Source organism: Equus przewalskii, chromosome 17, assembly GCF_037783145.1.
Source record: "Equus przewalskii isolate Varuska chromosome 17, EquPr2, whole genome shotgun sequence".
Classification (NCBI taxonomy): domain Eukaryota; kingdom Metazoa; phylum Chordata; class Mammalia; order Perissodactyla; family Equidae; genus Equus; species Equus przewalskii.
The window spans coordinates 23332255-23358525 of record NC_091847.1 but is presented as its reverse complement, the minus strand read 5'-3'; the positions used below and the strand labels follow the sequence as shown (position 1 = coordinate 23358525).

The window sequence follows — 26271 nt, the reverse complement described above, 5'->3', positions numbered from 1 at the left end:
AGACATTAATTTTACCTTTAGGAATAGGTTTCATGATGTGATAATCTCAGAAGTTGAAAAAACATTAAATTTGCAAGTATAAATCTATTCTAAAAGTTTGTTGTTGATTCTTTATAGGTTACAATACTTTTAAAAATAGGAATAATACTCAAAGTGTATTTACACTTCTAAACCTACCTTTACAAGACTAACTCCTACTACATTTATGCAAAAATAATTATAGCTAACATTTATGAGAAGTTTACTACATAACCATGCTACATAGATTATGAATATTATTTAACATTTTCCAAAATTCTGTGATAAATTTTAATTCTGTTTTTGTTATTCTAAAGGGGAGGAAAGAGAGGCCTGGAGAAGTAGAACAACAAGCCCCAGGTCACGTAGTAAAAGGAGGTGTGAGTTACCATCCCAGACTTTCTGACTCTAGAGCATGGGCTAATAGTCCTAGGCGATACTTTCGTTTAAAATGTAGCAAGTATTAAATTAATTTGTTTCTGGCCTTTCCCTTGAGAGTTTAATTCATACGCACACACACACACACACACACACACACATACTGAAAACATATGTTCCTGGATACAAGTAATCATCATTTTGTGCAGGACAATTTTTTAAATTCTTACAGTGTATCATCTAAAATTATATTTTATTTTTGTCGGATATTCAGTGAATCCAAATTTGAAAAATTAAGGCTGACATTTCAGTATGACTTGGACATATGAGGTTTTGATTTAATATATACTCTGACTAGCTCTTCATTTTTTCTACTAAAATATTAAAAAGCCAGGAGAGTTATATTTAGACAATGATCTAGAAATCAACAGCATTGAAATATTTATCAAAGGTATGAATGTGATCCTGAGAAGATTATGTCTGCAGTTCTTCAGGACAACATAAATGTTGGTAATACCATTTTACAAAGAAAACATTATATCTTTGTGTTCATAAGCAAATAAAGCACAAAGCTGAGTTTGAAGTTCATATGAATGTACCTTAAAAAAAGAAGTGGAAGAAATAATCCGCAACACAGGGGAAAATGTTTTTTTAATCACTCATTTATTCCCTGATTTGATCAATAAGTAACCATTGAATGTTAAATATCTTCTATTTTAATCATTTGGGTTACAAAAATGAAAAGAGAATTCCTGGTTTCAAATATTTCGGTCTTGCCAGGGAGAGGGGTGAAATACAAGCTCTTGTGACATCTTCTGATGGGTGTTATAACGAATGTGTGTAGAAACTGTCTAGAAATGCAGAGGAAGAAGCCAGAATTTTGGATAAGCTATAACTTATATAATTATAATATATAACTTTAATAATTATAATTTATCTATGAAAGTAAGACCCTCAAAACATTAGAAACTTGTTCAAATTCCATTCAGCAATGGCTATAATACTTCAGGAATATCACAGCTTATTTTTCTTCTCATTAGTCTTCTGTGTGACCTAAGGGAATGTTTTATCCTTTCTCTTTCCTCAGAAAAGGAGCAAAGTTGAATTGTTGGTTTTACTATCCTATTTGATAGATTAGGAGACTGAGTCCCAAGAAACCAAAAAGCTTATCCAAGGAAAAATAATGAGTCCCAAAAAACGGTTCTTTATCCTACTTCGCTCTGGCATATCCTTCAGATCTTTTCTACACCCTCCTCCACCTGTTCTCTTCCCCCAGGAGGCTTACTGGTGTGGTCAAGTGGCTCCGGTGTCCTCTGGCTTCTGGCCGAGTTTGGTCAATAGAGAGATCAGAAGGAGAAAGTGTAAAATCAAAGTAATTCATTCTGCTGTGAATGTTGTTCTTTCAAAATCTGGTTGGACACTAATGACATTTAGACATTTCATATTTGTCTACAAACCCATTCAGGCAAGCTAAATATAGCTATCTCTTCTTAAATTAAATATTTCTCAGTTTTCAGTCGCTGATTTACCACATCAGCATTCTCTCCAAAGCCTAAAGCAACTGCAATTGTTTCTTTGCAATCTGTAACACTTTGTCATGCGTGGCCATCACAGGGGCCAAGTTGTCAATCCTCATAATGATCATTTATGATCTTGTCAGTGAGGCAATCAGCTGGGGTTTAGGAAGCCTCCTGTTTCCTTGGCTTTTAAATTGTTTGGCCTAACATTTAGCATCTGGGTGTTGGAAATATGTCTGGTTTATAGAACTGAATATTTTTCTATTCTTTGGTTGGTTTCAGCGCTTCCACCAATAAGGCACCAACAAAGTTCCAAGATGGAAAAGGCATATAATTAGTCACTAAATTCCTGACACATGATCAAGTCTGTGTGGCATTGCCAATTTAATTGTCTATCTATGAGGACACACATGAGATTTCTTGATGTGACTGTGTCAAAAAATGCATTTCTGAGTGAACATGAATTATTATTTTAAAAAATGAACCTATTTACAGGTTCAAGGTAATAATACCTCAAAATTATGCCATAATGGTGAATTACCATATAACATGGTAGAGTGCAATTTATGATGACCAAGCTTCTGCACTGTAAATAAAGATGCTGATTAGGCTTGCAAGGGGTAGTATTTGTGAACTTATGATAAAAATGTGTTAACATGGAGATAAGAAAGTATAATTTAGTAGATTTTTCTTCTCTGTTTCACCTGGGACTCTAACCAGTGAAATGAGAAGTCTGAAGTCAGCTTGATTCTTAGTGGCACCTTTTGTACCCTATAAAGACAACATGTGTAATTATAGACTGAGTTTAATGTTGCTTTTTTCCCCTTTCTCTGTGTCAGCAGAAGTAGACAAGTAAACTACTGGACTCAATCAGTGTTGAAATTCATAGAACCTGCTATAGATTGAATGGCCTTTGTAACAACATAGAAAAACATTTATTGTCATAAGACTATTCCTTACGCATAAATAACCATATTTATTTATGTCTGACTATTAAAATTTCTTTTTCATTCTTATTGATTCAACAATGTTCGCTGAATGTCTGTTTTGTTCATGCAAAACATGATACTGGGTAGAAAACCAAATCAAAGAAATTACTACAGTCCCTAACTTGAAGGAGCATAGATTTAACATTAAAGACAGTACGCATACATTTGCTAAAATCAAAGAAGAGTTTCTCTAGTCCTTCTAAGCAAGGCAAATTATTATATATAAAATTTAATTGACATTTTGGTTGGTTGGCTCTGAAATAGCCTCAAATCAGTAAACTGTGACCTTGGGCTGATTGCATAACCTCGCTAAGCTTCAACCCTCATGAATAAAATGTGGATTGAAATAGTATCTACCACACTGGTTAGTATTAAGATTAAATTAGGTGTTATACGTGTAATACATACACATCCAGTACATTGTAAGCATTCATCAAGTGTTAGTTCTTATTGTTTACTGAAAAAATGGTAAAAGGATGAATGAATGAATGAAAACTCTTGTGGTTTTCTGGTAAAAAAGTGAATTAGGGAGTCCTTCACTTGTAAATACTGTTCTAGTGTTTGTATTCTCCTTCATTTTCTTGCTCAAAATATTAAAAGTATTATCCTTTGTTTGGACAAATGCAGTCGACTTTTTTTTATTGAGCTAACATTAGTTTATAACATTACATAAGTTTAATGTGTACAACATTATGATTCGACTTTTGTATACACTACAGCATGCTCTCCAGCAAAATATAGTTTCCTCACCATACAATTGACCCCCTTTACCCATTTCTCTCTGTCCCACCCCCTTCCCAGCTGGTAACCACCAATCTGTTCTCTGTATCTATGTGTTTGTTTGTTGTTGTTCTATCTTCCACATACGAGTGAAACCATGTGGTATTTGTCTTTCTCCGTCTGACTTATTTCACTTAGCATAATACCCTCAGGGTCCATCCATGTTGTCGTAAACGGCAAGATTTCATCTTTTTTTATGATGGAGTAGTATTCCATTATATATATGTATATATACCACATCTTCTTTATCCATTCATCTGTCAATGGGTACTTAGGTTGTTCCATATCTTAACTATTGTAAATAATGCTGCAATGAACATAGGGGTGCATATATCTTTTTGAATTAGTGTTTTCATGTTCTTTGGATAAATACCCAGAAGTGGAATAGCTGGATCATATGGTAGTTCTATTCTTAATGTTTTGAGCAATCACTGTACTGTTTTCCATAGTGGCTGCACCAGTTTACATTCCCACTAACAGTGTATGAGGGTTCCCTTTTCTCCACATCCTTTCCAACACTTGTTATTTCTTGTCTTTTTGATGATAGCCATTCTAATAGGCAGAAAGTGATATCTCATTTAGTTTTGATTTGCATTTGACTAATAAGCAGTAACGTTGAAAATCTTTCCGTGTACCTGTCAGCCATCTGTATGTCTTTGGAAAAATGTTTGTTCAAGTCCTCTGCCCATTTATTAATTTGGTTATTTGGTTTTTTGTTGTTGAGTTGTATGAGTTCTTTATATATTTGAATAGTAATCCCTTATTGAGTATATGATTTGCAAATATCTTCTCCCATTTAGTAGGTTGTCTTTTTCTTTTGTTGATGATTTTCTTTGCTCTTTAGTTTTGAAGCTTCTTAGTTTGATGTCGTCCCATCTTTTTATTTTTGCTTTTGTTTTCCTTGCCTGAGGAGACATATCCAAAAAGATATTGCTAAACTGATAAAGAGCGCACTTCCTATGTTTTCTTCTAGGAATTTTATGATTTCAGGTCTTAGATTCAAGTCTTCAATCCATTTTGAGTTAATTTTTGTGTATGGTGTCAGATAGTGGGCTACTTTCATTCTCTTGCATGTGGCTGTTCACTTTTCCCAGCACCGTTTACTGAGAATATTTTCATTTCTCCATTGTGTATTCTTGCCTCCTTTGTTGTAAATTAGTTGTCCGTATATGTGTGGATTTATTTCTGGGTTCTCAATTCTGCTCCATTGATCTGTGTGTCTGTTTTTCTGCCAGTAGTGTACTGTTTTGATTACTGTAACTTTGTAGTATATTTTGAAATCAGGGAGTGTGATTTCTCCAGCAAAGTTCCTTTTCCTCAGATTTACTTTGGCTATTCAAGGTCTTTTGTGGTTCTGTATGAATTTTAAAATTTTTCTGTTCTCTTTCTGTGAAAAGTCATTGGGATTTTGATAGGCATTGCATTGAATCTGTAGATTGCTTTGGGTAATATGGACATTGTAATAATGTTAATTCTTTCAATACATGAGCATGGACTGTCTTTCTATGTCTTTGTATCTTCTTCAATTTCTTTCAATGTCTTGTAATTTTCAGTGTACACGTCTTTGACCTCCTTGGTTAAATTTATTCCTAGGTATTTTATTCATTTTGTTGCAATTGTAAGCGCGATTGTTTTCTTAATGTCTCTTTCTGCTAGTTTGTTGTTAGTGTATAGGAACACAACAGATTTTTATATATTGATTTTATACCCTGAAACTTTACTGTATTTGTTTATTATTTCTAATATTTTTTTAGTGTAGTCTTTAGGGTTTGCTATACATAAAATCATGTCATTGAAAATAGTGACAGTTATACTTCTTCCTTCCCAATGTGGATGACATTTTTTTCTTTTCCTTGTCTAGTTAGTTAGCTAGGACTTATAATAGTAGGAATAGTATTGAATAAGAATGATGAGAGTGGGAATCCTTGTCTTGTTCCTGATCTTAAAGGAATAGCTTTCAGTTTTTCATCATTGAGTACGATGTTAGCTATCGTTTTGTCATATATGGCCTTTATTATGTTGAGTTGTGTTTTTTCTATACTCGTTTTATTGAGAGTTTTTATCATAAACTGATGTTGAATCTTGTCAAATGCTTTTCCTGCATCTATTGAGGTGATCATGTGATTTTTATTCTTCATTTTGTTAATGTGGTGTATCACATTGATTGATTTGGAGAATTTGAACCATGCTTGCAACCCTAGAATAAATTCCACTTGATCATGGTCTATGATGTATTGTTGTGTTCAGTTTGCTAATATTTTGTTGGGGATTTTTGCATCTATGTTCATCGAAGATATTGGCCTGGAATTTTCTTTTTTTGTGGTGTCCTTGTCTGGTTTTGGTATTGGGGTAATGTTGGCCTCACAAAATGAGTTAGGAAGCATTCTCTCCTCTTCAACTTTTTCAAAGAATTTGAGAATGACAGGTATTAAATCTCCTTTGAATGTTTGGTAGAATTCACTAGAGAAGCCATCTGGTCCTACACTTTTGTTTTTTGGGAAATTATTGATTACTATTTTAATCTCTTTGCTTGTGATTGATCTATTCAGATTCTCTATTTCTTCTTGATTCAGTTTTGAAAGTTTGTACGATTCTCAGAATTTATCCTTTTCTTCTAGGTTATCCAATTTTTTGGCATATAGTATTCTCTTATAATCCTTTGTATTTCTGTGGTATCCATTATAATTTTTCCTCTTTCATTTCTGATTTTATTTATTTGAACCTTTTCTCTTTTTTTCTTTGTTGAGTCTAGCTAAAGATTTGTCAATTTTGTTTATATTATTGAAGAACTAGTTCTCAGTTTCATTGATCTTTTCTATTGTCTTTTTAGTCTCTATTTAATTTATTTCTTCTCTAATTTTTATTATTTCCTTCCTTCTACTGACTTTGGGCTTCATTTGTTCTTCTTTTTCTAGTTCCTTTATGTGTAACATTAGATTGTTTGCTTGAGCTTTTTCTTGTTTCTTGAGGTAGGCCTATATTGCTATAAACTTCCCTCTTAGTATTGATTTTCCTGCATCCCATAGATTTTGGTAAGTTGTATTTTCATTTTCATTTGTCTTCAGATTTTTTTTTTTTTGCTAAGGAAGATTCTCCCTGGGCCAACATCTAGTGCCAATCTTCCCCTTTTTGCTTGAGGAAGATTTGCCCTGGGCTCCCATCCATTGCCAATCTTCTTCTTTTTGCTTGAGGGAGATTTGCCCTGAGCTAACATCTGTGTCAATCTTCCTCTATTTTTGTATGTGGGTTGCTGCCACTGCATGGCCGCCACCAAGTGGTGTAGGTCCACACCCAGAAACCAAATCTGGGCCATGGAAGTGGAGCACCAAACTTAAGTTCTAGGCCATGGGGCTGACCCTTGTCTTCAGATAATTTTTGATTTCTCCTTTGATTTCTTCATTGATCCACTAGTTGTTCAGTAGCATGTTGTTTAGTCTCCACATGTTTGTGATTTTTCCAGCTTTCTTCTTGTTAATTTCTACTTTTTAGCACTCTGATTGGAAAAGATGCTTGATATGATTTCAGTCTTCTTAAATTTATTAATACTTGTTTTGTGTCCCAACATATGGTCTATCTTTGAGAGTGTTCCATGTGCAATTGAGAAGAATGTGTTTTTTGCTGCTTTTGGATAGAATGTTCTGTATATATCTGTTAATTTTTTCTGGTCTAATGTTTCTTTTAAGGCTGATGTTCCTTGCTGAGTTTCTGTCTGGATGATCTATCCATTGATGTAAGTGGAGTGTTAAAGTCCCCTGCTATTATTGTGTTGCTGGCAATTTCTTCCCTATAGGTCTGTTAATAATTGTTTTACATATTTTGGTGCTCTTATGTTAGGTGCATAAATATTAATAAATGTTATGTCTTCTTGATGGATTGTCCCCTTTATTATTATATAATGTCCACCTTTGTCTCTTGTTATCTTTTTTGGCTTGAAGTCTATTTTTTCTGATATGTGTGTGCTGTGCTCACTTTTTTTTTGGCCACCATTTACTTGGAATATCATCTTCCATCCTTTCACGTTGAGCCTACGTTTGTCTTTGGAGCAGATATGAGTCTTCTGGAGACAGCGTATAGTTGGGTCTTGTTTTTTAATTTCTCCTGCCACTTTGTGTCTTTTGATTGGTGAATTCAATTCAATTACATTTAGAGTGATTATCGAATATGAGGACTTAGTACTGCCATTTAATCTTTTGTTTGCTGGTTACTCTGTATCTCCATTGTTTCTTTCTGCTTGTGTTTCTACCTATCATTTTAGTTTGGTGATTTTCTATGATATTTTTCTCAATTTTCTCTTATTTTTCAGTTTTGTGTCTCTGCTCTAGATTTTTGTTTTGTGGTTACCATAAGGTTTGTATAAAACATCTCATAGATAAAATAATCCATTTTCTACTGATAGTATCTTATCGTGATTTAGCTATACAGATTGCATCCTATTTTCCCCCTTTATGTCTTCGCTGTCATAAATTACCCCTGAGTTTGTTACCAAATTGAAGTAGTTATAATTATTTTGAATGCTTTCTGTTTCCTCTAACATTTATGCTATAATTATTTACCAATCTCTTCTGATGTAGAGTTGCAACTTTCTGATTCTGTTAATTTATCACCATACTCAATTTTTTTGCACTTTTGCCTTTTTGTTTCAGGTAGTAGAGCTCCTTTCAACATTTCTTGTAAGGCAAGTCTCATGCCGATGAACTCTCTCAGCTTTGGTTTGTCTAGGAAAGCCTTTATTTCTCCTTCATAGCTGAAGGATAATTTTGCTGCATGGAGTATTCTTTGCTGACATTTTTTATCTTTCAACTTTTGAATATATCATTCCACTCTCTCCTGGCCTGTAGAGTTTCTGGTGAGAAATCTGCTGATAGCCTTTTGGGGGCTCCCTTGTAGGTTATTGTTATTTTTCCCTGGTTGACTTTAATATTCTTTCTTTGTCATTGAGTCGACAGCTTTGTTATCATGTGTCTTGGAGGTCTTTTTGTGTTGAGAGAAATGAGCATTCCATCAGCTTCATGGATTTGTATATCCAGTTCTTTCCCCAGGTTTGGGAAGTTCTCAGCTATTATGTCTTAAAATAATCTTTCTCCTCCCTTTTCTCTCTTTTCTTCTTCTATGTTGTCCATTATTCTTATGTTTCCTTTTGTAATGCAGTCAGATAATTCCTGTAGAATTTCTACATTAAAAAAAAATCTTAGGGTCCAGCCTGGTGGCGCAGCAGTTAAGTTTACACATTCCACTTTGGTGGCCCAGGGTTTGCCAGTTTGGATCCCGGGTGCAGACACAGCACTGCTTGGCAAGCCATGCTGTAGTAGGTGTACCACATATAAAGGAGAGGAAGATGGGCACGGATGTTAGCTCAGGGCCAGTCTTCCTCAGCAAAAAGAGGAGGATTGGCAGCAGTTAGCTCAGGGCTAATCTTCCTCAAAAAAAAAAAAAATCTTAGTTCTCTCTTCTCTTCTACCTGCATCATTTCTCGATTTATATGCTTGGGCTTGCTAATTCTCTCTTCCACATAATCTGCTCCATTTTCAGTGCTATCTAATGCATTCTTCATCTTATTTATTGAGTTCTTTAACTCCAGAATTTCTCTTTGGTTCTTTCTTAGAGTTTCAATCTCTTTGGTGAAGTATTTCTCTGTTCAGTAGTTTTACCTCTAAGCTCATTGAGCTGCCTTTCTGAGTTTTCTTGTAGCTCATTGAGTTTCTTCATGACAGCTATTTTCAATTCTCTGTCAGTTAGATCACAATCTTTCTTGACTTTAAGTTTTGTTTCTGGAGAATTGTCATTTTCTTTTTGTAATATCTTGTTACTATGATTTTTCATGGTGCTTGATGAGTTGTTCTCCTGCTGGCACATTTGAAGTAACAAACACCTTTCTTATTTAGGGGAAGCTTTGTTTACTGTGATTCTAACAACTCAAGAGGTTAGTAACTGAGGCCTTTCTTTTGTTTTGCAGTAGGAGGCACTATGGCACAAGTTTTTGGTTTCTGTTACTTGAGCTGCCTCTGGCTATATGGAAAATCAGCACTATCCACCCTCCACTGCCTCTGCCAGAGGTGTCTCTGGTGCCCTCTTTGTTGCTGCTTGTGCCTTCCGTGTCTTTGGTACTTTACTGCTGCCAGTGTTACTGCAGGTGCTGGCATCACCACTGAGGGCACCAGGATGGTGGCACATCCACCACATTCAGGGTTGCCTGGGATGCAGGCACCACTGCCTTAGCAGGGCAAGGAGTAAGGTGGTGAGGGACCTGGGGTCACAGGCATCTCTGTTACATACAGCATTGTCAGTTCCATGGGTTCCCCACGGGTTGGGGGGCCATAGTTGCAGGTATTAGAGGAACTGGGGTCATGGGCCTGCCACCACTGCTGCCTGCTTCTCTGTGGCTGTGGGCATCACTGCAGCTGGGAGACCAAAGTCATGTGTGCCACCTTAGCTGCTACCAGGTTCCCTGTCACTGGGGGGTGGGGCTCAGCTGCCATGGTTGAGGGTTCAGTTTCACAGGCACTGCCCTCACTGTTTCCTGGTTCTGGCTCCTCTGCATGTTCCAATCTACCCACCTTTGGACGTACAGATGTGTGGATCTCTCCATTGTTCTAGTGTGTTGAGCAGAGGAAACTTTGTTGAATTATGAATGTTTTACTAGTTGTAGACTGAAGGAGAGAGGCAAAGGAAGTGTTTCATGTTGCTATTATGCTAACGTCGTTGAATCCAAATGTGGTTGATCTTAACTAGTTTCCCTGCAACTCTTTTTTTCTTATTTAATCTAGTCTCTACACCAGAGGCAGAATAATTTGCTTAAAAATGTTAATTATTTGCCATTGCTTTCAGAATGAAACTCAGACTCATGACCTTAACCTATAGGAAAGAAAGTCCTACAAGTTTGCCCTTCTGGCCTTTCTCCCCAGGCTCATCATGGAATCTTCTCCCCAGACGTCTGAGTAACAGTCAAACTCATTTCACCTTTGCTCGTTTCCCAGCATCTCATGTTCCCCTTTCCTCTTTGCTTTTGCACCATGTATTCCCTCTGCCAAAAGCCCTTCCCTCTCTTTCCCTCTCCTGCTGGCTATTCATCCTTCTCTTTCTCAGGAAAGTCTTCCCAGATAGCACACTAAAATAGTTATAATTTTATGCTCTCATAGCAAGTATCTTTGCTTCATCATATTAATTTTTAAAAAAATATTTGTTGAAATTTAGAGCAGATATAATCTTAAAGTTTGGCTTTTTAAAATGAAGGAGTAAAGCTGTTTGTTTTAATCAGCTCAGGCTGCTACAACAAAATAGCCTAGACTAGGTGGCTTAAACAACAGATATTTATTTCTCACAGTTCTAGAGGCTGGGAAATCTGAGATCAGGGTGCCAGCATGGTTGGGCTCAGGTGACAGCCCCCTTCCTGGCTTGCAGATGGTTGCCCTCTTGCTATATCCTTACATGGAGGATAGACAGAGATCGTTTTTCTCCTTTAAGGACACTAATCCCATTGTGGGGACCTCACCCTCATGACCATATCTAAACTTAATTACTTCCCAAAGGTTCCACCTACAAATGCCAACATGTGGTAGAGAGGGAGCAGGGCTTCAACATATGAATTTTTGGGGGAACACAAACATTAGTCCATAACACTGTTACACATGGTCTTTTGTACTCATGAAATATGGACTAGGAAATAACACGTTATTTCTGATGAAATACAAATGAAGACTATTAAGCTAAACCTTTACACTTACTATTTTCAGTCTTTTCAGATTTCCAGTAAGATAAAAGCATGCATTTTAGCATTAGTTTTCCCTTGCTCCAGTGTGTGTGTGTGTGTGTGTGTCTGTGTGTGTGAATGTGTGTGTGTGTTTGAAGGTATGGAAGGTGAAAACTGCTATTATACAGCAAGGTGCCCTGCACTTAGCTCAGTAAAATTTTTCTATGCACAGGAGAACATATGGAAGAATTCTCTTGTCATTTTGTTAAATAGGGTATTCAAATATTTTACAGATCAAGAATGACATCTTTTTTTCCTCTTTAAAGAGTCTGAGGTTTGGGGATAGTTGCTTTTTATAAGCTAAAATTATTTATTTATTTATTTATTATTATTTTTGGTGAGGAAGATTGGCCCTGAGCTAGCATCCATTACCAATCTTCCTCTCTTTAGTTGAGGAAGATTGTCACTGAGCTAACATCTGTGCCAGTCTTCTTCTATTTTGTACGTGGGATGCCTCCACAATGTGGCTTGATGAGCAGTGTGTAGTTCTGCACCAGGATCTGAAGCCGGGAACCGTGGGCCGCCACAGCAAAGCATGTGAAGTTAACCACTATACCACTGTGCTGGCCCCTTAAAATTTATTCTGCTCGTAACTCAAGGAACTTTGGAGTGCTCATGTGCCTGTCACTTTAAGATTCAGGATCTTCCTCCTATTAGGGAAAGAGTATGAAGCTGGACAAATCACCTGCATAGAAATGGGGAGAGAAAGGAAATGAAGTGAGTAGAGGAGGGACGTGGGTAGAGAAGATAAATGGGAAAAGCCCCCAATTCAGTGCCGAAATATTTCCATTGAGTTGCAGTTTTCAAACTAGGTATTAAAAATCCTTCATGCAGCCAGACCAGGGAGCAGCTTTGGTCAGGTGTGTGGCAAAAGCCTTAGAACTCAGAAGCATGCTTAAGCTGTGGCTGGTGCTTGGCCCCTCTGTAGGTCTGGATTGGGACATTGAAACCACACCCTTTGAGAGCAAGTAATGAATGCACACTTGGTGTATTGATATCTATTTCAATTATTGGGTGGCACCAGATGCAACGTAGGGAAAAAAATCAGGGACAGTAAAAATACTATTTAATTATGTCCCTTTTCACCCTTCTACTTGTTGCTACTCAAGTTCTTTTTCACTATTTTTCTCTCTTGTTCTCACCTCAATGTTGCAGTCAGAAACCAGTAATCAGATAGGCTGATTATCATAGGACAGATAGGCTGTAGTGGACTTACTCTATCTTGGTTAGCACTGGAAGTCCCATCATCTTAATTTTAAGTGAATGCAAAGCATACACAATGATACCAATTTGTAAAGAAAAAAAGAAAATAAATATATACTCTTAATCCAAAAGGATCAGTAATTATATCTGTATGGCAAGATTACTATTTATTTTCTTTTTGTACTTTTCAAAGTGAGTTCCCAAAGCAGTAGCATTGGCAACACCTGGAAGCTTATTAGAAATGAAGAATTTCAGTTTCTACTCCTGACCTAGTGAATCAGAATCTGAATTTTAACAAAAAATCTCAAAGTGAATTGCATGCACATTAAAATTTGAGACATATTGCTCTATAAACAGAAATTACTTATATACTCAGAATTAAATGAAGTAATTGTGTTTATAAGAGGGTAATTAGCAGTTAATTTGGGATGAATGAGGCAGGGTTTGGGAAATCATGATGATCGCATCGTTAATTACCTCATAATAATTTAGAGTTTGATATAGGATCGAGGAGAGAGAGGGGACTTATCTTTTAAATTACCGCCTTCCCAAGATTATCTGTTTTCTCCAAACCGTATCAATTTTATTAAACAGTAAGTGTTTTAATCCTAGAATGTATTAATTACTTAGAAGGCAATATTTGGCACTCAGAAGGGTGGCTTGAATCATTATACACATATTCAGTTGTATTTAATTTTCCCAAATATTTTTTTCATGACCATTCCTATGCAGTCATCATTCCTGAATGTAAGAGTTTCTTTTTTATTTTGTTTTTCCTGATTAGGGAAAAGTAACCTAGTGAGGTCTTTGCTTGGAATATTAATATTCCAAGGCCAAAGAATCAAATTGATATATTTATTTCTACAAAAATATTCCTCTTGAGGTTTCTTAATTTGATTTTTAAGTAAAATTTAGTTACTTCAGAATAGCTTTGTAGGCAAAATCACAAGAGTTAATACTGAACTTAGCTCTGAGTGAAATTAAATAAATACAAACCTATATAATAATATGTTTAAAACACTTCTACATATGTACTTATAACAGCCCTGTACAGTTGTTGAAACTGGCTTTGATCTGCTCCATTTTAGAGATAAACAAACTAAAATTCAGAGAAGTAAAACATCTTCCCCAAATGCACCCTGCTGAAGAATGACTCTGCCGCCGTTCCGATGTAGGCATTCTGAGGCCCAGGCTCTGCCCATTTTTCGTTATACCATAGTAGTTTCTGAAGTGGAGAGAACTGAATAAATTCCATAGTCCTGAACTGGATGTTGATTACTGAGCTCTCCTGATCAGGAAGTTGACAAAGCAAAAAGTCCATTTCTTTGTTAAATATGCCACAACATCTCTAATATTTCTAATGTAAATCCTTTGCTAGGTCTATGATCTGCAATTTTTTTTTTCATAATTTGTGGCCTATCTTTTCAGTGTCATGTGAAGAGTAGAAGTTTTATGTTTTGATAAGTTCAATTTATCAATTTTTTGGGGGGGACTTTTTAAAAAACAGCTTTATTAAAATATAATTGACATACCATACAATTCCCCATTTAAGGAAATCAATGGCTTTTAGTGCATGGATCAATCTTTGGGTGTCATACCTAAGAAATCTTTGCCTAACCCAAGGGTGTAAAGATTTTCTCCTGTGTTTTCCTCCAGAAGTTTTATAGTTTTACATTTTATATTTAAGTTTATGATCTATTTTCAGTTAATTTTTATATGAATGGTGGTTTATTTTTTGCGCGTGTATATTCAGTTGTTCAAGCACCATTTGTTGAAAAAATTATTCTATTTCTCTGAATATCCTTTGCACTTTTGTTGATAATTAAGTATCCATATACATACAGATCTGTTTGTGAATTCTTCATTTTATTGATATATTTCTCTATCTTTTGCCAATACCACTGTTTTGATAACTGTCAATTTATAATATCTTGAAATGACGTAGTGTTAGTCCTTCAACTTTTTTTTCTCATCTTTTTTGCTATTTTAGGTTGTTTGTGTTTCCACGTGAATTTTGGAATCATTTTGTCAATTTCTAGATAATGTCTGCAGGGTTTTTATCGGGATGAGATATAATTTAGGATGACATCTTAATAGTATTGAATCTTGGAAACCATGAATAAGGCATATCTCTTTATTTAGGTTTTTGTTAATTTCTCTTAGCAATGTTTTATAGTTTTCAGGTTCTTATACAATTTTTTCATATTTTTTACCAAGTATTTTGTATCTGTTGATGCTATTGTTTTTTTAATTTTAATTTTTAATTGTTCATAGTGTATAAAAATGCAATTGATTTTTACAGGAATCTTGTATCCTGCAACCTTACTAAATTTCTTAGTTCAAGCAGGGTTTCTTTGTGTAAATTCTGTTGGATTTTTTATCTAGAGTCTTATGTTACCTGCAAATAAATAGAGTTTGATATCTTTTTTTCCCCAATCTAAATGCTTTTATTTTTGTTCTCTTGCCTTATTATACTGGTTAGAAACTCTAGGACAATGTGGAGTAGAAGTGCTGAAAGTGATCATTCCTATCTTGTTCCTAGTTTTATTTCTATTCATATTTCTATTCTCAGTTTTTATCCAGAATGCATGTTAGATCCTATCAAATAATTTCTCTGCATTTATTGAGATTTTCATGTGAGTTTTCTTCTTTTATCCGTTAGTATGGTAAATTACACTGACAGACTTCTTAAGTGTTAAATCAATCTGTGTTCTTGGGATAAACCTCACGTCACCATTATGTAACACCCATTTTATTGCTCTCAAAGAACCATTTTTTAGTTTCATTGATTTTTCTCTGTTGTTTTTGTTTTCTATTTCCTTGATTTCTCTTCTGACCTTTTTTGTTCCCCTCTTTCTTTATTTTGGGTTTAATTTACTTTTTTTCCTTCTAGTTTCTTAAGGTTGAAGCTGAGGTCATTGTTTTAAGACGGTTTTTTTTTACTCTTTTCTTCCATGGTACTTTAGTGATAAATTTTTTCATATTCCCATTAAAATTCCCAAGCTTTCTTCTGGGAAACAGTTAAGCTTCTTGGCTGTTAAGGTTTGTTAGACAAGCATAGAGCAGAGTTTAGTCTAGGGTTAATTATTTCCCACTGCTGAGGCAAGACCCTTCCCCCAAGTACTCTACTCAGAGTCCTGTGAATTAGAAAGTTTTCAAGTCTGATTGATGTTAACAAGCATGATTCTTGGACCTATGTGAATTTTGGAAACTCTCCTTTCTAATACTTTTGCATGGCTCCTCGACCAACTTGCAGTAGTTGCCTCAAATGCATGCACATGTGCTCAGTACCCGGCTGAATACTCCAGGAGGACCTTGTGCAGATATCCAGTTCTCTCTCTGTTGCATTCTCTGCTCTGACACTGACATGTGAGATCTAACCACGCTGTCCTCCCATAACGCTCAGCTCTATCCACTCAGGGAATTCTCTGGGGCTCTTTTGGGTTCCTCTGTGCTGTGCTGCTACCTGGAATCTCTCTCAGGCTGTAAATTTTGTCTGTCATGGGACTCTGTTTATTTCCTATTGCTTAGGAATCACTGTCCTTCCTTACGTGATATCCAATGCGTTGAAGAGACTTGTTTGATGCATTTTGTTCAGTTTTTTAGTTGTTTTATTGGGAAGGCAAATCTAGTCCCTTTTACTTTATCTTGGTCTGAGTCAAAGTTTGGTCTTTACTTTTAAACTTTTATTGCCGATACATGTATATCTGGTTAATCATTAACATTGTAAGTTTCCTAGATCTTACAGCTCTTTATATTCCATATATAGTTCTGAGAGCTTGATGAATGTTCATTATTTATCATATATGATGATTTCTTAATAAAAATAAATAAATTTTTGTAATCAATAATATTTAATCTCATATTTTGGCTTGGTGATTGGGTTTATAATGCTGAAAAAATGCAGTTGCTTGTACAAACCGAATAAATATTAAATAGCAGTATCTTCAAATATTAAGTAAACACATTGCAAAAGCTAAGGATGATGTAAACATTTTAAATAAACCATAAAGCATACTATAATAAGACATTTAGTGAAATGTATTTTTATCTGATAATTTCAATTGATGAAAATTATCTAATCTTAATCTCTTATTTTTTTGAAGCAAAAATCGATGTGGACACCTTCATTTTAAACCCTTGCTATTTTCATTTATTCCAGGTGATTGTCAAATCTGGGCCAGGGACTTTCCTCAGTCTGGCTGTTTATGACAATTATATCTTTTGGTCAGACTGGGGAAGAAGAGCTATCCTGCGTTCCAACAAGTACACCGGAGGAGATACAAAAATTCTTCGTTCTGATATTCCACATCAACCAATGGGAATCATAGCTGTTGCCAATGACACCAATAGCTGTAAGTTATAATAGAAAACAAATTTATTTCTGAATTATATGACCTCTCCAAAAATTTATCTATATTTTATAGTAACACTGAGTTGGATTTTTTTTTCTTACAGTTCCTGGGGATCATGTTTGAAATTTGACTATACAATGTATTGAAATTATCTTAAAGATTTAAGGAAACTTCTGTAGTTCTTAATATCTTACTAGAGGAATAATTCATTTTTAATTATTTGTTTCTGGAATTCTGTTCCACACTTTCTCACTCCTCATATCTTTGAACATTCAAATCAAGGTGTTTCCATGGAAATAATACTTGATAAACAAGATTTGCATCTGGGCTTAAAAATTCTTTGATCACTGGCATACTCACAAAATTGCAGTTTGTAATATCAGTGTGGTTTCTGGTGGTACTAGTTCATTTAATGCCATGGCATCCTTGTCGAATGGGTCAGAAGATGCAGTGACTTGTGTTACACATTTTTGTAATGTTCCTGTCTTTTGGAATGTTTGGATTTTCAAAAGTTCTGAATTTTCCTCTTATGAGATATCTTTGAGAGACTGAGGCAGTCTAACGGTTTACTGTTAATCTATGGCTAATGTAAAATAGGAATTCAATATAAAATGTTACCAATAAAGCCTCTTCATTGCAGGTGAACTTTCTCCTTGTGCATTATTGAATGGAGGTTGCCATGACCTGTGCCTTTTGACTCCTAATGGGAGAGTGAATTGTTCCTGCAGAGGGGATAGAATACTGCTAGATGACAACAGATGTGTGGGTAAGTAAAGAGAATCAAAATTTGATATGCTGTAACTGCTCAAAATGGCACACATAGACGTTGAAATTGTTTTTATATGTTCATGAATGTGTACTCTTCTCCACTATTAGAAGCCCAGTTGGCTTATCTCTCTATTCTAAAAATAACTCAGTTCACCATTCTACTTTGTTATAGCACCATGTGATAATGGTAACTAAAACAGTGACAAATGTTACATACCCCTGGTTATGGGCTGGAAAGCGTTGGGCTAGCTGGAGAAATACCTGAGCACAATGATCATCTGAAAACTTGTGGTTATGACTTCGAGAATTCAGTCAATTGCAAAATTAATTAAAGCTGAAAATAAACCAGTGTACAGGCAGTAGATCAGTAGCCTCATAGTAAAACCACTCACAGTCCGTCACAGTATGTAAATGAGAGAGAACGGCTCATGCAGCTTATTTGTAATTATTTCCAAACTGTTAATTAAGAATGTAACATTGCAGCCTTGCATGATGTTTATACCTCCCAAAGGCATTACAATCTTTAATTAGTACCATTACAGTATACACTTATTAACAGCTAAGTTTCCGAAACTGTTTCCAAAATAAATAAAGGTTCAAGTGTTCCAACATTGCCATAAAAAATTAGCTAGCAATGTAAAAAATGTTAATTTCTCTTTAATGTTAAGACTATTTTGTGTATAAGAAAGATGAGAGAGAATCATCTTGTTGGAAATTGGTGAACTCACTCTCAGGTTGTGTCAATTTTGACATTTTTTCTCTCCTCATCTATATTCTCATCTTGTATCTTTTCATCTTAGAAAATCAACAGAGCTGCATATATCTATATTATAAAAATAGGTATCAGAAGCTATAAGTATTTTTCACCTTCATCCTCAGTTTTCTTTTCGTCTTTATCGACCAGGAGGATCTTCTCTTTTACTTGCTTTTTACTTTAATATGAGCACTTTAACATTATTTTATTTACTTTGAAAACTACTGCACTTAACCCAAGAACATATACATATACTGTCACTTTGCAAATTGTTACCACAGCCCAAAAAGGTACCTCTTAGCAAAATTGGTAAAAGACATTTATTTAAGACCGTGCCGAAGCAAACGAGGAAATGATGCAATTGGTCAGTAAACTTTAAATGAAGATGGCCAATTTCAATAATTTGGGCCACAAATTCCCATATTTCTTCATCACCTAACACTTCCCTCAGTTGCTGAGGCAATTGCTTGAACTCTTTCTTTCCGTTTGCCTTTGTGGTTTCAGCTGTAATGGTCTGGATCTGATGCCATCTGTAAGCCTGGAGTGTCAGCCATGCATCAGAATCACTCATGTTTCTTTCACAGGTCACTACAGGCTGGTAGTAAAGTAATTCCTTCAGTCCAAACAGCAAAGCTTATTTGTATACAGTGGATGCTTGTCCTTGCTGCAGAATAGATTAGATACATCTGCCCCCACTAAGCCACCTGCTTCTTTCTATTGCTGAGAGGGAATGAATCAGACAGAAAACTCATTTTAAACAAGCACAGTTGTATTCACATGGAACTCTAGAGTGATACTGGATTCCTCAGAGCCGAAAAACTTTTATAGAAGCATCGTGTATCCATTATGCATTCATATTGAAATCCTGTGGTCCAGAAGAGAGATTGGAAAGTAACTCTTGGCTTCTTCTTGTCAAATCCATCTTTGGGAAATGAGGATGTGTCTGGTATATCTATGTCCACATCTGAATTAGATTCACCCAGAGCAGTTCATGAATGTTAATGGCAGCGTTAAAGAGGTGAAAGGCCATTTACTAACACCTACCCGAGGGCAAGGGAGGGCAAATCATTTGTTGTCATAACTCTTGACAAAAAGATTGGGCAATTCCATTTTACACAACATTGCTTATCTTGTCAACATCCATAATAGAAATAAGAATGGCAAATATAATTAGATAGAGTAATTTCCTTGTAAGAGAATGAAAGGACAGCTGAACTACATTTTTGTTTCTAGAAAGAAGCAGAAAATACTCAATACTGTTTCAGCAAATAACATACCTAAGCAAGAATTGTGCTCAAACAGTGTTTGTTTTTGCATAATAAAAACATATTTATCATGAATAATTTGGGGCTTTTTCCCTCAAAGGCATAATGATTATGAAAGCAAAACATGGCATTTTCCATCATAACAATTAGTTTGCATTGGAAATGAGAAAGTAAACTGAATATGCTAAAAATAGACAAATTGGGAATGTCAGTAGACTTTCAGTAAGTGGCTGAATTTTGTTCAGTTCATGCTCTAAGGTGATGGTATGCAGTAATGTCAGCACCCTTCTTAACACTTGTTCCTTTAAATTTAATAATATTTTTAAATTTTTAATTATTTGTTACTTTTTCAAAAATGACATTCTACCTTAGCTACTGACCATTAAAATTAAGATGCACTAAGGAAAAAAGTCATCTTTGGAGAGTTGTTGCTGTCTTTGAAAGAGTTCAGTTAGAAGTTTTGATAGATAGATATTGTGTTAAAATGAGTTAAATTCTAGGAATAATAATGAAATAAAACACTAAAAGGTCCAAATGGTATTAGTGGCTATTTAATTGAATATTCCTGAAATAAAGCTCAAAAAGAAATTGATAGTAAATTTTAAAATTAAGCTATGTTTCCTGCATTAGTAGATATAAATGAATTCTAATTACCTACAACATAATTAATGATTGGATTTCACTGTACAATTATTCAGCAAACAGCAGAGTAAGTACAAGTGAGCCAACTGCATGTTAACACACCCAAAAAACTGAATTCCAAAAATTTACTGGTAAATCTATCATTTAAGAATAAAAATAGGTCTGTTTTCTTCAACAGAGACCTTTCTAAAATAGGAGTGACCTACTGGCGTTCCAGGAATGAACCCTAACTGAGGAAGATGTTTTTCCACTTTGTGGCTATTGACCTGTGCTCACAAATTGATCAAACCACACAAAAACTCAGATTTTTGATTTCTTATGAAAATCCTGAGATTTAGAAGTGGGACCATATGGCAGTGGTTATTTGGAACCCATAAGCATCTGGTGCACACGCTTTGTCATTTATCATTGTCTTCTACCAGTCCATCCCACAGATTCCTATGTATTTCAAGGAGTAGGTGCTGGCATTTATGGCAGGAAAAGAGGGTGTACTCCCTGGTACCTCTTATCATGGATAGAGCAAGAGGCTGATGAGGATAATTTTAGCAATTCCAGTACTTCTGAATGATAGAAGCTGCTACAGTGATTTCTTCCAAAGGTAGTTGAGGAGGATTAGTTGGGGATGAGATTGAAGTGAGATGAATCATATCAAGCTTGCAAAAATAAGAACTCTATTACTGAAAACTCTCAATTATTGAAGAATATATAATAGATTACAGTAAGGAAACAGAAAACCCTTTCAGCATGTATCTAGCTCATTTAACTGGCTCTTTTTTAAAATTTGTTTTTAAGATAGACTACTAAACCAAATGCATAAATATAGTCACCCAAATTTATGCTCCTCCTTCCCTCCACACGTGTACAGTCACCAAATCATTAACAACTTACATAGACAGGCATAAAAGAAAAATAAAGTCAGGTAACTCCCAAAAAGTTTACAAAGGGAGAGAGAGAAAAACAACAAAAAAGCGTCCCTCAATTTTTTTTTATAAAGAAATAGCATAAACCACTGCCCTTGATTTAATTGTATATTTAGATAAATTTTAGTGTATTTTTATAACTAAGATAAGGGAAACAATTGTTATGGTATCAAAAAAAAGTTTGTTATTGTGTAAAAGCATTAACTTTGTTTCTTTCAGCTAAAAATTCCTCCTGCAACATTTATTCAGAGTTTGAGTGTGGAAACGGTGAGTGCATTGACTACCAACTCACTTGTGATGGCATTCCTCATTGTAAGGATAAATCAGATGAAAAACTGCTCTACTGTGGTAAGTGTCCAAGATGTGATTTGCTCATTTCAGAGAAAAGTTTTCCTTTTTATAGTTTTTGGGTTAAGTGTCTGTTTGGTTTACATGTATGATTTCCATAATGTCTTTCATTAACATGTAGATATAAGGCAATTCATTTGGCTTTTCTCCTGTTCAAGTGGGGCACCTTATTTCCTGTCCAATAACCATGATATTCATTGAAGAATTTTCTCATCATTTTCCACCTACAAAGTGCAAATTAAAATATATTAGGAGCCTGTCTTTTGAGCTGCCTAGTTATTCATCATTAGCAATAGGTTTTAGACTTACATTCCTAAAAGTGTAATTCACAAATATCAGTTATTGGTGGATATTGAAGGTTTACTCTGCAGCAAAGTTCCCCCATCAGTCAATAGCATGCTGTTGAGTTGATATCAAAGTCTTGCCCATTCTATTTTTGCCTTCAGGATTGGCCCAGGGATAGTGTCCTTATGTACAGTCTGGTTACCTTAGCTGTGATCCTCATCAAGCAAGGAGTTTCACCAGCTGTGCCTCTGTAGGTTGATACCAAGTGATAGTCAACTTTTCCCTCTCCTTTGGGAGTAGAGATTTGCTCTTCTACCCTAGTAAGCAACAGATATTTGCCTTCTTTGCAACAAAATTTTTCCTGGAAATTTGTTTCTATGCAATCATTAATAGTTATTGTAGCATTGATTCAGATTATTTCTAAATTGGTCTGATTTACCAATACAAGTACAATAGTATTGATATTGTATGCTCTGCAAAATTTAGGAATCTATATCTGGAATTGCTGTATTGCATTTCTACTTTTATCCTTTGTTCTATTATCTGTATAAAATTACACCCAAATAATCAAAGAAAAGTTAAAATAAGAGGAACATGGAGTTTGAGAAATTCACATCAGTTCTCTCACTCTTTTACATTGCAGAATAACATGACTTCAGTTGAAATGATAGTCAAATGTAGTTTGTCCCTGATTGATCTGTAATTAACATCTTAGGGAACTATCTCAAATAACGTATTTGCTTGAATGAATGGCTATATCCTATACCCTATGAAAATATTAAGGCATATAAAAATGTAATAATAATCAGCTTACAAATTTGCATTTATTATGAATTAGCTTGGGAAGGTTTAACATTATTTTTATTCTCTTAGAAGCTAGATAATATTTGTGCAGAGCAGGGATTGTCAAACTTTTTCTATAAAGGGTCAGCTAGTAAGTATTTTAGGTTTTCTGGGCCATATATACTCTCAGCCACATATCTTTTATTTTTCATTTTTTGCAATCCTTTAAAAAATTTAAAATCCATTCTTAGCTCTAGAGCTGTACAAAATCAGGCTCATGGGTTGCATTTTACCTGTGGGCTTTAGTTTGCTAACCCCGAGTATAGATTCCAGGTTTGGAATCACATCTGAGACTAAATCTTTGTTCCCAAACCTGCTAGTGAATGGCTAGTTTGAAAAAGGGTGCTTACTTCTCTGTGTTTTAATTTTCCACTGCACAACGAATCTAGCTTAAATGGTGATTGAGAGCATTAGATAAACAAATGTATATTTACATATGCTCAATATACAGCCTGACAAAATTAGTGTTCAGTAAAGGGCACCTATCATTATTTTAAGTGGTAGCTTCTGGCCCAAATCAGAAAACGTCAGGATACCTTCACTAAGGTAAATAGAACTCAGAAGGCAATTCTTCTTAGGAAATTCTGGTAGACATTTTTAGATAATTTTTATGAGAAACTTAGGAACATTTAGATAACTCTTCGATTCACTGATTCAGGGGTTACATGTTTTGCCTCTTATTTTTTTCTTGTTATAAAATCCTTGCAGGATGCAAAGGAGATAAGTTTTGGAGTGTTTTTGTTACTTTTGAGGTAGAGATTTATTTATGCAGAATTGAATATGTAATATATGTTTATTTCTGGGTTACCTGACAAAAATGCCAGAAATAATAATGTGCGTATAATTTGAAAAGATCTCCAAGTATGAATCACTCAAGTTAAAACACTTAGTCTTAAAGGCTCCTTACTGAATGCACTACTTGATATTACATAAATATTCTAATCCAGAACTTTGATACTATAAAGTACTTGTTTTATAGACCCACAATCTAATCACTGTAAGTGAAATCTCATCTGTGATTTTTTTTTGCAAAAATTTTTCTTTAAGACCTCCAGTTATGTGTTTCTGCTTTTATTTATAAGAAAACAGAAGCTGCCGAAGAGGTTTCAAGCCCTGCTATAATCATCGTTGCATTCCTCATGACAAGTTATGTGATGGTGAAAACGACTGTGGAGACAACTCTGATGAATTGGACTGTAAAGGTAAGTATATGTTGCATCAGCCTAGGATCATTAGTATGCTGTGTTTACTGAACCTTTCCTTTTTTCATTATTTTTTTAATTAAAAATTTTTTTTATTGGGGTAACATTGGTTTATAAGATTACATCAATTTCAGGTGTCCATAATTATATTTCTATTTATGTATAGACTACATCATACTCACCACCCAAAGACTATTACCATCCATCACTGTACACATGTGCCTAGTCATCCTTTTCTCCCTCCTCCCTTCTCCTCAGGTAACCACCAATCTAATCTCTGTATCCATGTGTAGTTGTTTGTTCTTCTTTTTATCTTCTATTTGTAATCTATGAGTAAGATTGTAAGCTATTTGACTTTCTCCCCTGACAACTGACATTTTACTTAGCATAATACCCTCAAAGTCCATCCATGTTGTCTCAAATGACAAGATTTCATCTTTTTTTTTTATAGCTGAGTAGTATTCCATTATGTATATATACCACATCTTCTTTATCCTTTCATCCCTTGATGGGCACTTAGGTTGTTTCCAAGTCTTGGCTATTGTGAATAATGCTGCAGTGAAGATAGGGGTGCTGGATATTTATCCAAAGAACAAGAAAACATGAGTGCGTAAAGCCATATGCGCTTCTGAACTTTTCCAAAGTGTGTTCCTGAGAGCACCATGGTTTCACTCTTTTTGTATATAACACCTACTAAGATCTATGGCCCATGCTTTGGTAAATGCTGTTGGGCATTATCAGAATTAATTGGACATTATGACTATATTCTCTATTTCTGGTTTCTACTCCTTTTCTTACTTCAAAACTCTTGTCATTTCTCACCTGTCCAATTCTACCTCCTATTTTTTAGACATTTATACCAGAATGTATAATACTGAATTTACTGCTCCAAATATGTGCCCCTTCATTCTTTAAATCTCTGTTTTACTCGTGGTCTCGTCATTTTCCTAACAACCAGACAGGTAACCTTGGTGTTATCCTCAATTCCTCTTTCCACCATATTTTGTCACCCACATATCTAATCATCAACAAATATTCCAATTCTTTGAAATATTTTCCCTTTCAATCCATTTTTAGCCTGAATTAATAGACAGGCCCCTTAATTGGTCTCACTGCCTCTACTCTTTCCAATTAATCTCAATATTTTCAGTCATGCTAACACTAGTGAACATTTTCCTGCAGTGACTACTGAGACAGATCAGGAAGCTGGACTACCTGGGACAGAACCCCAGTCCCAACATTAGCTGTGTGACATTGGATAAGAAACTTAACTGATCTGTGCCTCAGTTTCCCAAACAGTAAGAAAAGAGACAATAATTAAACGAGTATATTACTATTAAATAAGCTTAGAACAGAACTTGGCATATAATAAATGCTATGTAAACATTTTCCTTTATCTGTTTTTAATCATTGTCTTGACAAAGAATCACTAATGGAGTCCCAATGTGTGCAGAATAAATGACAAGCTTTTTAGTCTGACATTTAAGGCCACCTAGAATCTGGACCCAACAGGTCTTTCCAAACCAATTTCCCTTTAAAAATCTTCCCATTCATTTAACACACTTTATTGGGTAAAATACATTAAGGACTGAGACGTAAAATTAATGTCATATGCCTGCCCTCAAGGAGTTGAAACTCCTAAGAGAAAGATAGTCATTTAAACAAATGAAGATTTACATGAGGTACTATGATTTCACATGTAAGAACACAGTTTTTGTTTTTGTTTTTTTTGACTTGGAAGTATCCCAAAAGGTTTCATAGACAAGATTAAATTTAAACTGAGTCTGATAAATAAGGCAAGTTAGAGGAAGGAGACAGGATATAAAGTTATTTTTTGATGCCAAGTTAAAGAGCTTGAACTTTATCTTATAGTCACCAGAAAGTCACTGAAGGTTTAAAGCAGGCCCAAAATAATCAAATTTATATTCCAAAACCAAAAAGGGAAAAAAAACCCTGATTATGTGAATGAAAACTATAATAGTGGGATCAGAAAGATGAAACAGCAGGACTTTACAGCAGCCAAAGCTAAGAATAAAGAGGAGGGATATTGATATAATAGCATTTTAAAAGGTAGTATAACAGGTCCTTTTGGGTAATAAGCATAGAGAAAGCATGGAAAGAGTAGAGGAGTTTTATGGTTTTTTTCCTGTGTTAAAGTTATTTGTTTTCATTTATTGTTTTAAACTTATTTTTGTTGGCTTTTTGTTTGTGTCAGATGGGGATAAGATAATAAGGATAGTTTGCATTCTGAGGTTGG

At 35.0% G+C, this 26271-nt stretch overlaps 1 protein-coding gene across 4 annotated transcripts in view; it reads left to right on the top strand.

The window, feature by feature from the left end:
• The window catches only part of LRP1B (LDL receptor related protein 1B), a 1824802-nt gene that overhangs the window by 1521453 nt on the left and 277078 nt on the right, over positions 1-26271 (top strand). For all 4 annotated transcript variants that reach the window (XM_070581263.1, XM_070581262.1, XM_070581261.1 and 1 more), the window contains 4 exons: positions 16795-16987; positions 17628-17753; positions 21556-21684; positions 23895-24014. In XM_070581263.1, coding sequence (XP_070437364.1) covers positions 16795-16987; positions 17628-17753; positions 21556-21684; positions 23895-24014 — 568 coding nt within the window. The remainder of the gene's footprint in view (positions 1-16794; positions 16988-17627; positions 17754-21555; positions 21685-23894; positions 24015-26271) is intronic.